Source organism: Garra rufa, chromosome 7 (assembly GCF_049309525.1).
Source record: "Garra rufa chromosome 7, GarRuf1.0, whole genome shotgun sequence".
In the NCBI taxonomy this organism is placed as follows: Eukaryota; Metazoa; Chordata; class Actinopteri; order Cypriniformes; family Cyprinidae; genus Garra; species Garra rufa.
In genome coordinates, this window is record NC_133367.1 from 24,304,742 (window position 1) to 24,318,591 (window position 13,850).

At 36.4% G+C, this 13,850-nt stretch overlaps 1 protein-coding gene across 1 annotated transcript in view; it reads left to right on the plus strand.

Annotated features, from left to right (window-relative positions):
- The first annotated feature begins 4,540 nt into the window (after window positions 1-4,540).
- The window catches only part of gpc1a (glypican 1a), a 42,268-nt gene continuing 32,958 nt past the window's right edge, over window positions 4,541-13,850 (plus strand). Inside the window, exon 1 of the mRNA XM_073843824.1 lies at window positions 4,541-5,063. Coding sequence (XP_073699925.1) covers window positions 4,907-5,063 — 157 coding nt within the window. The 5' untranslated portion in view covers window positions 4,541-4,906. The remainder of the gene's footprint in view (window positions 5,064-13,850) is intronic.

Genomic DNA, 13,850 nt, shown 5'->3' on the forward strand with positions numbered 1-13,850 from the left:
AGACAAAAGTTGAACTTTTTGGAAGGTGTGTGTCTCATTACATCTGGCGTAAAAGTAACACAGCATTTCAGAAAAAGAACATCATACCAACAGTAAAATATGGTGGTTGTAGTGTGATGGTCTGGGGCTGTTTTGCTGCTTCTGGACCTGGAAGATTTGCTGTGATAAATGGAACCATGAATTCTGCTGTCTACCAAAAAATCCTGAAGGACAATGTCTGGCCATCTGTTCATGACCTCAAGCTGAAGCAAACTTGGGTTCTGCAGCAGGATAATGATCCAAAACACCAGCAAATCCACCTCTGAATGGCTGAAGAAAAACAAAATGAAGACTTTGGAGTGGCCTAGTCAAAGTCCTGACCTGAATCCTACAGTGATGCTGTGGCATGACCTTAAAAAGGTGGTTCATGCTTGAAAAACCCTCCAATGTGGCTGAATTACAACAATTCTGCCAAGATGAGTAGGCCAAAATTCCTGCACAGCGCTGTAACAGACTCATTGCAAGTTATCGCAAACACTTCATTGCAGTTGTTGCTGCTAAGGGTGGCCCAACCAGTTAAGTTTAGGAGGCAAACACTTTTTCACACAGGGCCATGTGGGTTTGGATTTTGTTTTCCCTTCATAATAATTCAAAAACTGCATGTTTTGTTTACTTCTGTCATCTTTGATTAATATTAAAAAAAATTTGATGATCTGAAACATTAAAGAGTGACAAACATGCAAAAAAAAAAAAAAAAAAAAAAAATCAGGAAGGGGGCCAACACTTTTTCACACCACTGTATACTGAAACCTCTGTTTACAAAGCGTGTATATGATAGTCGGGTTGTGCACATAACCCTTTCAAATGATGCATCTAGGATGTTGGAACACTTTATTTTCAGGACAGTCTTTCATAACATTGGCATTTAACACTTCTAGATGCAATATTTTCCTGCATATCATTTTTGACAGTTCGCTGTGACGTCAGTCTTAAACTTTAGTTTGAATCCATTAATGTCACTTTCCGGGACTGCGCCGCATGTTTGTTATTGTAAGTGCTGGCACATGAATCGATCAATAAAATATCATATTTTCAAAGTGTACACCTGTCTTTTTTATCTCTCTTCCAAAATTGTACATTTAACACATTTATACTGAAATCACTGTGTAGCTATGACAGTCCGGTTGTGCACATAACCATTTAAAAACTATGCAAATAGCTTTTCGATTAACTCCAGGATGCTGAAACACTTTATTTGAATACAGTCTTTCATTACATTGGCATTTAACCCTTCTAGATGCGACATTTTGACAGTTCGCTGTGACGTCAGAGCCTTAAACTTTTGTTTGAATTCATTGACATCGCTTTCCATGACTGCGCTGAGTGTCATTTGTTATTGTAAACGCTCGCACACAAATCGATCAATAAAATATGATATTTTCAAAGTACACGTGTCTTGTTGATCTCTCTCCCTTTCTTTCCAGCTGTCTTTGAAATTTAAATTCTTGTTGCTATTTTTTTCACCTCAGCGTCAGCAACTTGTGAGCCATCTCGTCTGGTATTTTATTTTCCTGTTCCTGTCGCCTCTGGATCCCGGTTTGTATAACCAAATACGTGTTTTTCATCCCGATCCGAGTCTGTTTTGTATCAATTACATAATTCCTGACAACATATTCTGTGTTCTATAACTGAGCGGTGTTTGCAATAAACCCGTCACGCCCAGAACGCACAATTGAGTCGTCATGTCTTTCAGCAGACATGTTGTAATTTATGCTGCTTTTTTAATTAGCTGAGTCTTATTATTTAGATGCCAATTAAGCTGTCATGAACATTTCCTGGTCTCCCGCCACACCGAAACCCTTCATTTCGCCGTTGCCACGTTTTTGTGCCAACAAAGTGCATGGCAACTGTCAAAGAAACGCTGGCTTTGTGCTTAAAGGTGAGTGCTTTATTATTCTTTTAGCTCGGTCAATCATGACTTAATTTTTCACCGGCACTTATTGTCGTTGTGAAAATAATTCTTCTTCTTTATGCAGCTGTGTAACCCCATGTAATTGAAATAAACCGCTCAACACAAACCCGCAAGAATTTAAGTGCACTTAATTAGACGTGTCTTGACTGAAAAATAACAGGCTTTCGCAGCTGACTGTGTTCTCGGTTTCAGCCCATAACCAATTCACTCTGTTATACGATCGCGTCCATTTAATATCCTACCTCAAAATCAATTGCCATGCGGGATACATTGTGTTACAGTAGTCTGGGAAGGCGGCAGGGGGCGTCGACTACCACCTGCAGGTGTCTTTACACCCACCCCTACTCTTTATTGTACTACAGGGCTGGACTTGTTCAGTAATGTTGGGAAATTCATTAGAAATGCGAACGAACGGCTCGTTTCAGTGAATCGACTCATTTGATTCATCACCTCAAAAATGTTCCTCGAAGGTTCTTTTTTGTTATGAAACAAATGATTATGCTTAAATTATGTGTTTGCTTAAGATTTTTTACATATGCATATTAAATTCGCCTGAAAATGCTATCTAGGTAGGCTATTCAACACACTAGGTTTAAGAACATAAACAATGCCACTGAAACAAACGAAACTCACATATTTAGCTGATTATTCCTGGTGAAAATTATAAATTATTGTTATGTTTTGGGCTGGACTAATTGGGCGAACCGGGAAAAACATTTGAAGTATTATAGACGGCCAAAAGTTCCAACAAATCGAGAAGAAGAGTGCAAAAAACTGCCTGAGGAACAAAAGGCATTTGTGTTTGACCAAACTGAACCAGGTTTCCCAGGGCGAGAAGATTGACAACATTCGTGTAAGTTCTTATAATTTCCGGTCAGGCATAATTGAGAATATTAGGCTAATATCTTAATTAATACTGTTTGCAGTATCTTTACCACTTATTAACTTTAGTTTGTCAAAATATGCCATTTCCTGTTTACCAAGTCCTTCTCTATATGATTTAGCAGCTTCCACACTTTTTTTCCATGGTTTAGACAGCATAAATTAGCAGAACAATGTATTTAGTAGTACGTTAACCATGCAATCCATGCTGTTGTTTACATCCGAGTGTCGTCAATATGGCCGTGCATCCAAGTAACTGACCAAATCGTGACATAACTGGCCAAATCTCCAACATTACATTCACCTTACAGTTTCACTCCCAAACCAATTTACTTAATTTACCTTATTTTGGTTGGCAATTTTCATTGCTGGATAAAGATGACCTGTGGAACTGTGACTTTTTCTCAGAAGTGTGAGAAATAAACTCAGAAGTGCAAGAAAAAAATTGGCAATGAAACTGCTGAAGTTACGTATGTACGAGTTTACATGTCGCAATTCATTTTTTTCCATCACAGAATAATAAATAAAGTATTTGCAACGTTTTATTTTACAGACAATTATTTTATATTTATCACCGATCATGCGCAGTTAGGGAAAAGCCATTTGCTTCAGATACCTCCATGATCTGTTTATTTGTTTTCGAAAATCGTTTAAATGTAAGATTTTAAAACATAAAAATAACCTGTGTTGTCCTTCATTATCCATCAGTGCTGATCCTAGGTTTTGAAATGCCCGCGCAAAAAAACTGACTTACTGCGCATGATCGGTGACCTCTCTTAATATTTTTTTTTTAGAAAGGGGCGTTTTCCTAACACCCCCAGAAACGCCCATTTTACGTCGTGGTAATGAAACCCCTGGAATTTAGTGAGTGCCGTCAGATAGTGTTCTAAGTAGTTTAGAACGCAAGTTCTACATACGTCATCCGGTATAATTGAAACGATTGGCTATGAGCTACGCACAGGCGCATTTGATAGACATTTGAAGAGCCCAATAAACGGCTCTGGGCATTCGTAAACCACGCCTCAAATACGAGCAAATGAACGTGGTTCCCAGACCTCGAATCATGACGTTGTCATGGCGTGGTTTGGCGTTAGCCAGGCTAACCCTTTACAACAATTACTGTATGATTCACACTGAGGACAACTGAGGGACTCATATTTAACTATTACAGACGGTTCAAATGCTCACTAATGCTTCAGAAGGACGTTCCCCAGAAGACAAAATAAGTTAAATTTACCCTGATCTTCAAATTCCAAAAGTTTTCACCCCCTGGCTCTTAATGCATCATATTTCCTTCTGAAGCATCAGTAAGCGTTTGAACCTTCTGTAACAAACAAGGGACTCACAAACTATCACTAAACAAACAAAAAAAAACACAGCTGTGGATCATTCAGGTAAGAACACAGTATTAAGAATCAAGGGTATGTAAACTTTTGAACGGGGTCATTTTTTTTATAAATTCAACAATTATTTTCTCTTGTGAAATAAATTATTCAGGTTAGTACTAAATAAAAAGTCTATTTGTGTTAGAATCGGGCATCAATACAGACCACATCTGGAGAAGTCTTATTTTCACCAAGGAATGTATTGTTAAATGCAGCGAATCGATTCCTACGAATCGCTCAAACGAACCGATTCAAAAGAACGACTCCTTCGCAAATCGGACATCACTATTGTTCAGTGGGAACGGGACAGTAGAGAGCCAGACAGCACAGAAGCGCGCAGCAGCAGCACTGAGCGCTTTATCCCGCAATTCATTCAACAGTATTTAGTTCATACTATAGTAGCAGCTACTTCTAGAGATATTATTAGTTATGCATTATTGATAGTGCGTAAAGACATGAGCACCAGAAACAGATCCCCACCGGACTGATCAATAACACACAAACACACATCCTTCTTTCATCAGGACCACCGCTTTGAAACCTGGACGTGCGTTTACATCCCTAAACAAGTGGATTTTATTCAGCTGTATATCCGACAGAGTCAGATGCGTTGAATCGCTGCGTGAAGTGCAAGAGCATCAGCGTCAGTGGACTTCATCCTCCTCCTCGGTCTCGGGATCCGGACACAATGGATCTGACAGCGGTCGCACTGCTCGTGTCGCTCATCTCCGTGTCTCTGTCTGCGGATAACGCGGGCAGCAAAGCGCGGAGCTGCGCGGACGTGCGACAGTTCTACAGCGGCAAAGGCTTCACGTTAAACGGCGTCCCGCAGTCCGAGATATCAGGTAGGAATTACCAGGGACATAGGTCATTGTTACCGGTACTACGGTCTCATTCATATTCAACACTGTCATTTCTCAGTGTGCTGACTAGATATGTTTATGTAGCCCTATCTATCTATCTATCTATCTATCTATCTATCTATCTATCTATCTATCTATCTATCTATCTGTCTATCTATCTATCTGTCTATCTGTCCGTATCTACCTATTTATCTGTTCCTATCTATCATTTGTCCATCCCATCCTTTTTGTATTTTTTAGTTTTTCCTCAACAATTTTTAGCAGTTTGGCACCTGACACGTTCCTCGATGCTTCACGAGGTGCTTTATTGTCAAGTTCAGAAAGCGCCTGAACAGATGGAGGGTCCCAGACAAAAGCTCTACTCGCCGCACCGAAAAGAACAATAGACAAAACTGTAACTGCTAAAACGGGGCTACACCTGGCGTATTTCCCCATTAAAAACGACCTTTCGGTTCATTCATCAGTTTTCCACACACACCCACCTGATGTCTGGATCCCCATGTGGTTTGAAAGAGCATGTGCTGGAGCTGATCTCCAACAGTATGTGGTCCCTGTAGGTCATGTTATGATGAACACGGTGACGGCCGTATTCGTAGATTTCCCTCAGGGATGCAATTTAGGAGGAAAAATCTCAGTGTGAATGCAATACCTGCGGGTTATCAAACATTTGCGCTATTACTAAGGAGTGGCATGTTATTAGTAAGTAATTGTCTTTGTCAACGAGGCAGCGAGTGAAATCCGTGCAGTCAGCAAGTGACTCTGGAGCCAGTGATTTTTAATATTCCCATTAGAGGCCAAAAAATGTTGGCAGGTTGTGAATCTGTCCAATGCATGCTGGGTAGCATGAAATCTGCCATCAATCTTTATGACACAGCCATCTTTCTGATAATAGGTCGCACATTATAACCGGTAATATGTCAGCAATCAGTCTGCATAAACATGCAATTAAATCAGTGCATGATGCTCTCAAGTTTTTTTTTTTTGTTTTTTTTCTCACAGAATTCCTCTGGGATCCATATGTCTAATTGTGCTTTGTGCCCAAGAAGCTAAAAGAGATAAATGATCGCACAAGTGCCACGCTTGAACACATAAACACTTGTAAATAAACCAGCAATACATTATATATATATTTTGCCTTCCGGTTGTGTTCGACACACCTCCTGTACACACAAACATCACCTCAGCGGCCCACTTCGGTATTAAGTGTGTTCGAGGCATTATACTTTGGCATCCTCAGCACATTTCAGGGGCTGAGGGGAAACAAAGAGTTGCTATTGGCCAAGAGGAAATTCTCAAGGTCATCGCCTGCGGTCTCAATGACAGAAGGGGGGAGATGTGGAAAGTGCAGCATGTGCCGCCGCCGTCTCCTTTGAGACCGTCTTGACATCTTTTATTCATTGTCCAAACCATTGGAATAAGTTGTTAGTTTAAAAGCGTCGAAGTGGTTGGAGGCCAAATTTGTCTGTGTTTGTCTGCTTGAGCTTCAGGTTTATTACAATGAGATGCATTATACAATATAAATTAAGCGATTGAGCTGTTTTTAAAATTTTTTATAGTGTTTAATGAGAATTTTCCCACGATTCACTCACCCTAAAGCCATTTTAGGATTATATGACTTCCGTCTTTCTTTATAAATCCTCATTTTGTACTTCTAATTCATGGCTGGTCTTTTGTTTTGTTTTGTGATTCCACATCCTACGTCATCCGCTGGAACACCATTCTCTCGTGAATGTGCATAGGACAGTTAGACATTATGGTTTATAATTTTAAATATATATATTTTTCTTATGCAAACACATATGTTTACTTTAGAAGGCCTTTCTTAACCCTCTGGAGCCATGTGGAGCACTTTTTATGATGGATGGATGCACTTTATTGGACTTTAAAATGTCAACACCCATTCACTGCCATTATAAAGCTTGGAAGAGACAGAACATTTTTAAATAATTCGGACAATGTTTGTCTGAAAGAAGACAGACATATAAACCTAGGATGATGGTGTGTAAATCATGGGGTAATTTTCATTTGTGGATAAACTGTCCCTTCAAATTTGATTATTTTACTGTTTTGACACTATTTATTTAAGAAATATAAATAATATAATAAATATTATGGTGTGCGCTGTATTCAAACTCGGTGTCTTTCGAAAGATTTTATTGTGAAACACAAAAGGAGATATTATAGCAGGATGTCCGAGCTGCTATTTTCTATACAATGAGAATGAATGGGGACTACACATTTAAAGGGATAGTTCACTCAAAAATTTAAATTACCCCATGATATACTCACCCTCAAACCTTCCTAAATGTATATGACTTTCGTCTTTCTTCATTTTCTTTTAAAAATACATTTTAACCCTCCAGAGCTAAGTGGAACACTTTTTATAATGGATGGACACACTTTTTTGGACTTTAAAGTCCCAACAGCCACTCACTGCTATTACAACGCTTGGAAGAACCAGGGCATTATACACCTTTTTTTTTTATAATATACATCTATAATGGCTTGAGGGTGAATTAATCATGAGGTAATTTTCATTTATAATAATTTAATTCAAAATATTTTGCCAAAAACGAAATGATACAGTAAATATTATGGTATGCGCTGTAGTCAAACTTAGTGTCTTTCGAAAGACTTAAATTTTATAGTGATACACAAAAGGAGATCTTTATACTGTAGCAGGGCATCCGAGGTGCTCTTTTCCATACAATGAAAGTGAATGGGGACTACGAGGTTTAAAGGGATAGTTCACTATAAAATGAAACATTTTCAGAATTTCCTTTCCCTAAAATTATACCAAACCTGTAAGAGTCATTTTCTACTGTTGAGCACAAAATAAGATATTTTGAAGAACGAACAAACAGTTGACGGTACCCATTGACTTCCATAGTATGACTGAAAATACTATGGAGTCAATGGGGACCATTAACAGTTTTGTAACCAACACTAAAAATGTAAAAATTGTCATTATTTACTCACCCTCAAGTTGTTCCAAACCTGTTGAACAACTTGAGGGTGAGTAAATAATGACAATTTTTACATTTTTAGCTGATCTCTTTAAGCAAGATTTTCTGTAAAATAAATTGAATCTGTTGTTCATTAACAGCTTGAAAAACTTGGAATATAGCACACAAGTCATTTGGACTACTTTTGTTAACATTTTATGATGGTTTTTGTGATTTTTGGACCTTGACAGCTCCAGTCCCCATCCATTTTCATTGTAAGGAAAAGTGCAGCATGAACTTGCTTCAAAATGTCTTCTTTTGTGTTCCACAGAAGAAAGAAGAAAAAAAGTCTCTTCTGCTCACCGAGCCTGCATTTATTTGATCCAAAGTACAGCAAAAATGGTAAAATTTTGAAATATTTTTACGATTTAAAATAACTGTTTTCTATTCTAATTTATCATAAATTGCAATTTTAATCATTACTCCAGTCTTCAATTATGTTGAAAACAGCTGAGTAGATTTTTTTCAGGATTCTCTGATGAATAGAACGTTCAGAAGAACAGCATTTATCAAAAATAGAAATCTTTTGTAACACTATAAATGTCTTTATAATCACTTTTAACCAATTTAAAGCATCTTTGATAAATAAAAGTATTCATTAATATAATTTTAGATTTTTGGGTCTTTCCATTCAATTACGAATTCTAAAAAAATGTACTCAACTGTTTTAAATATTAATAATAATAATAATAATAATGTTTCTTGAACAACAAATCCGCATATTAGAATGATTTCTGAAGCATCATGTGACACTGAGTAATGATGCTAAAAATGTAGGTTTGATCACAGCAATAAATTACATTTTAAAATATATTCAAATAAAAAACAGTTATTTTAAATAGTAAAAATATTTCAGAATTGTACTGTTTTTGCTGTACTTTGAAACAAATAAATGCAGGCTTGGTGAGCAGAAGAGACTTCTTTAAAAAACATTAAAAATCTTAGTGTTCAAATACTTTTGACTCATAATGTATATGACATTAAAAAAGTAAAATTACTAAGTTTTATTAGTCAAATTATGTTTATTTGCTTTTTTAATACTACTGAGACAACTTTAAGGCATTAAACAAAATTGGATTTTCAATATAAATTGCATGATCACATTATTTTACAAAATTGACAACTGAATATTAGATGTAACGTTAACAAAACGTTGTTTGAATGTTGAACTTACGTTCTAGGTTTGATGTCACTTTGACGGGTGTGACGTGTTGCAGGGTTTGAGGTTTCCGCCATGTTTTGTTTTAGCATGTTAGCTTGTTTTAGAAAGAGCTGATCATAAAGCATCACCTAAAGGTCAGAGAGGAATCAGAGCTGAATGCTCCTGTCTAGAATTACAGACGCAACTAGTGTGTCTGCCGTTTTTACGAACACAGAGGCAGCGTATTGTTCGACGAGAGGGGGGCTATGTGACACTTTGAGCCCTGCGGTGACTCTAAACAATGACAATCTCACATTTCGCTCAAGTAGGCCATGAAGACGAGAGTCGGGTATATGTGCGATCTTGCGTTTGTTTGTGATCGTAACTCGTTGTTTTCAAAGATTCTGAAAGCGAGATCCAAGTGTACGCGGCGTTTGCGGATTTGTGATGTTTGGGCCCTTGTAACCTGTAGCCTGGTTTCAGAGCTCGGCTTTGGCTCATGTTTGCTGCTCTTCTATACAGCGAGGCACACACCCATGAGCCCTGTGTGAAATGAAAGAGGCACACACCCATGTTCTCAGCCGCACTGCCACACGCACATCCAACCCCCGTGCAAGCCATGTGGAGACGCATTGGGCCTGATTTGGTTAAGCTTTTTGCATATATTAAACCCGTTTGCACATGCAAATTCAATAATACAGTCGCTCAGCGGAGAGTGACAATCAAATTCGCTCATTTGAAGTTGTTTAATTAGTTTTGCGCATCTAATTTTGTGTTTGCACGACTGTCACAAATTTTAATCCAGTGGTAATTCCTTACAAATTATGGAGGTATTAAGCATGAACTACTAGATCAATTAGGAAATATAAACTGATCTAATCCTTTTATTTTAGCTTTATAAAATGTATAAATATTATACATGTAAATATATAATATACAATTTAAATATCATTGATTAAATGTTTTATCTATTTTTCTATATATAGATAATCAGAATAGATCATTTTTTAAAAAGCTGAATTGTTTTAATGAACATTTCTGTGTAATTGCAGTATAAAATCTGAAAAAAAAGAATAAAATAAAAACTGATACACACACACACATATATATATATATATATATTACAGTATAATCTGTTCAAAAATAATATTTACTGTAATATGTCAAAACCGTAGTACTAAATCCATAAAAAATATATTTTGGGTCAGTTGAAATAAAATAAAATATTAAGAATAAAAAGCGATAACATCTAACATTTATGTCTAATCATTTTATTTTATCCTTATAAAATATCTAAATATTATACATTAAAATATATAACATATATATATATATATATATATATATATATATATATATATATATATATATATGGTTTAGAGTAAATTATAAAGTATGGACTGTTTTAATTATTCATTTTAATAGTATATAATATTCATAATAATACTTTTAATTCTTCATAATATATATATATATATATATATATATATATTAAGATTTATTATATATATACAGTAAGATTTAGTGTATTGTAATATTAATACTGAATCAACATGGCTATGTTAATTTATATTACATTAAGTAATCAAATTAATTACAGCTGTTAATAGTATATTATACTTTAAAATGTTATGTATTATTAATCGTAGTACTTATTTAAAAATCATATTTAGAATCATTCATTATTGTTGTTAATTAATATGATTATATTTATTCTTTTACATTTAATTATTATTATATTTAATGTTTTTATAAATTAAGAATTAATTTAGTCACAAAATGTTTTGTCATGAAAACAAAAAATGTGCTTCATCTGACAACATTTAAATTAGTGAAAAATAATTTAAAAAAAATATTTACTGGTTATATATCTCTGAAAGCTGAAATATATAAGCTTTCCATTGATGTATGGTTTGTTAGGATAGGACAAAATTTTGGCTTAGATACAGTTATTTGAAAATCAGGAATCTGAGGGTGCAAAAAATCGAAAATATTGAGAAAATCACCTTTAAAGTTTCCAATGTTCTTAGCCATGCATATTACTAATCATAAATTAAGTTTGGATATATTTATGGTAGGAAATTTACAAAATATCTTCATGGAACATGATCTTTACTTAATATCCTAATGATTTTTTGCCATTAAAGAAAAATTGATAATTTGATTCGATAAACCGATAACCCAATGTATGGTTCGGGGTCACATATTTACAGCAATATTTGCTGGTTACATTAGTTTACATCAACAAAAGAGTTTTTAAAAATCGTGAAGATCGTGAGGGTGAAATCGTGCAGAAATACCTCCATATTATATTAATCACCCCAGCACATCTCACTCTACCAGTTTTAGTTGTTTGAGGTTGTGCTAATGCATACAGTAGCAAGACATTTGTGCCGAATGCTCATGTTTTCGCTGATGAATTGTCGACTCGTGATTATCCGAGCATAATTACACCTTCTCCCACTCAGCTTCTCTCCCTCTGGCCCGCTGATTGTTCTTTTGAAGCGTGGGGGTGTTTCTCCTGCGCGGCTCAGCGGGGATCTGCAGTGCGCCGTAATACTTGTTAGAGCCGAGATCATGCAGATCTGATCAGAGCTGAAACATGCCACCGTGCTCTCAATCTTCCACCCTCATGCCCTGCCACTGATCGCGAATAAAAGCACAGCTGTACTCAGAGGCACACACAACAGCACCTGGAACAAACGACCAGTTTGCTTTTGTTCAGGTGCATTGGAAAGGTTGGGCCGGACACGTCAAAGTCTTTGAAAAGCGTTCACTCTGTTCTGGAGGGTAAACATAGACATTTTTTTCACGCCAGTGAGCTTGCTGAAAATCCACCAAATGTTTCGATCATGACTGTTATGCTAGTAACAGTTTTATGGGATAACACCCCAAAAAAGCAAAGATGTCACAACTGAAACTACACCAAATGTTTTGGTGTTGACTGTTATGGTATTAACAATATTATGGGATAACACCTAAAAAAGCAAACATGTCATTACCGAAACTCCACCAAATGTTTTGGTCATGACCGCTACAGTAGTGACAATTTGTGACAATAACACCCCAAAAAGCAAAGATATCACTACCAAAACCTCCACCAAATGTTTTGGTTGTGACTGTTACGGTAGTGACAATTTTATGGGATTACGCCCAAAAAAGCAAAGATGTCAATAACGAAACTTCACCAAATGTTTTCCGCTACAGTAGTGACAATTTGTGACAATAACACCCAAAAAAGCAAAGAAATCACTACCAAAGCTCCACCAAATGTTTTGGTTGTGACTGTTACGGTAGTGACAATTTTATGGGATAACACCCCAAAAAAGCTAAGATGTCAATAACGAAACTTCACCAAATGTTTTGGTTGTGACTTTTACGGTAGTGATAATTTTATGGGATAACACCCAAAAAAGCAAAGATGTCACTACCGAAATTCCACCAAACGTTTTGGTTGTGACCATTCTGGTAGTGAAAATTTTATGGGATAACACCCCAAAAAAGAAAATATGTCACTACCAAAACTCCACCAAATCTTTCAGTCTTGGCTGTTACTGTAATGATAATTTTACAGGATAACACCCAAAAAAAATCAAATATGTCACTACCAAAACTCCACCAAATCTTTCGGTCTTAACTGTTACGTTAGTGACAATTTTATGGGACAGCACCCAAAAAAGCAAAGATGTCACTACCGAAACTCCACAAAATCTTTCGGTCGTGACTGTTACAGTAATGACAATTTTATGGGACAACACCCAAAAAATCAAATATGTCACTACCGAAACTCCACCAAATGTTACGGTCGTGACTGTTACAGTAGTGACAATTTTATGGGACAACACCCAAAAAATCAAATATGTCACTACCGAAACTCCACAAAATCTTTCGGTCGTGACTGTTACGGTAGTGACAATTTTATGGGACAACACCGAAAAAATCAAATATGTCACTACCAAAACTCCACCAAATGTTACGGTCGTGACTGTTACGGTAGTGACAATTTTATGGGACAACACCCAAAAAAGCAAAGATGTCACTACCGAAACTCCACCAAATCTTTCGGTCTTAACTGACAATTTTATGGGACACTACCAAAACTCCACCAAATGTTATGGTCGTGACTGTTACGGTATTGACAATTTTATGGGACAACACCCAAAAAATCAAAGATGTCACTACCGAAACTCCACCAAATGTTACGTTCTTAACTGTTACGGTAGTGACAAGTTTATGGGACAACACCCCAAAAAAGCAAAGATGTCACTACCAAAACTCCACCAAATGTTACGTTCTTAACTGTTACGGTAGTGACAAGTTTATGGGACAACACCCCAAAAAAGCAAAGATGTCACTACCGAAACTCCACCAAATGTTACGGTCTTAACTGTTACGGTAGTGACAATTTTATGGGACAACACCGGAAAAATCAAATATGTCACTACCAAAACTCCACCAAATGTTACGGTCGTGACTGTTACGGTAGTGACAATTTTATGGGACAACACCCAAAAAAGCAAAGATGTCACTACCGAAAATCCACCAAATCTTTCGGTCTTAACTGACAATTTTATGGGACACTACCAAAACTCCACCAAATGTTATGGTCGTGACTGTTACGGT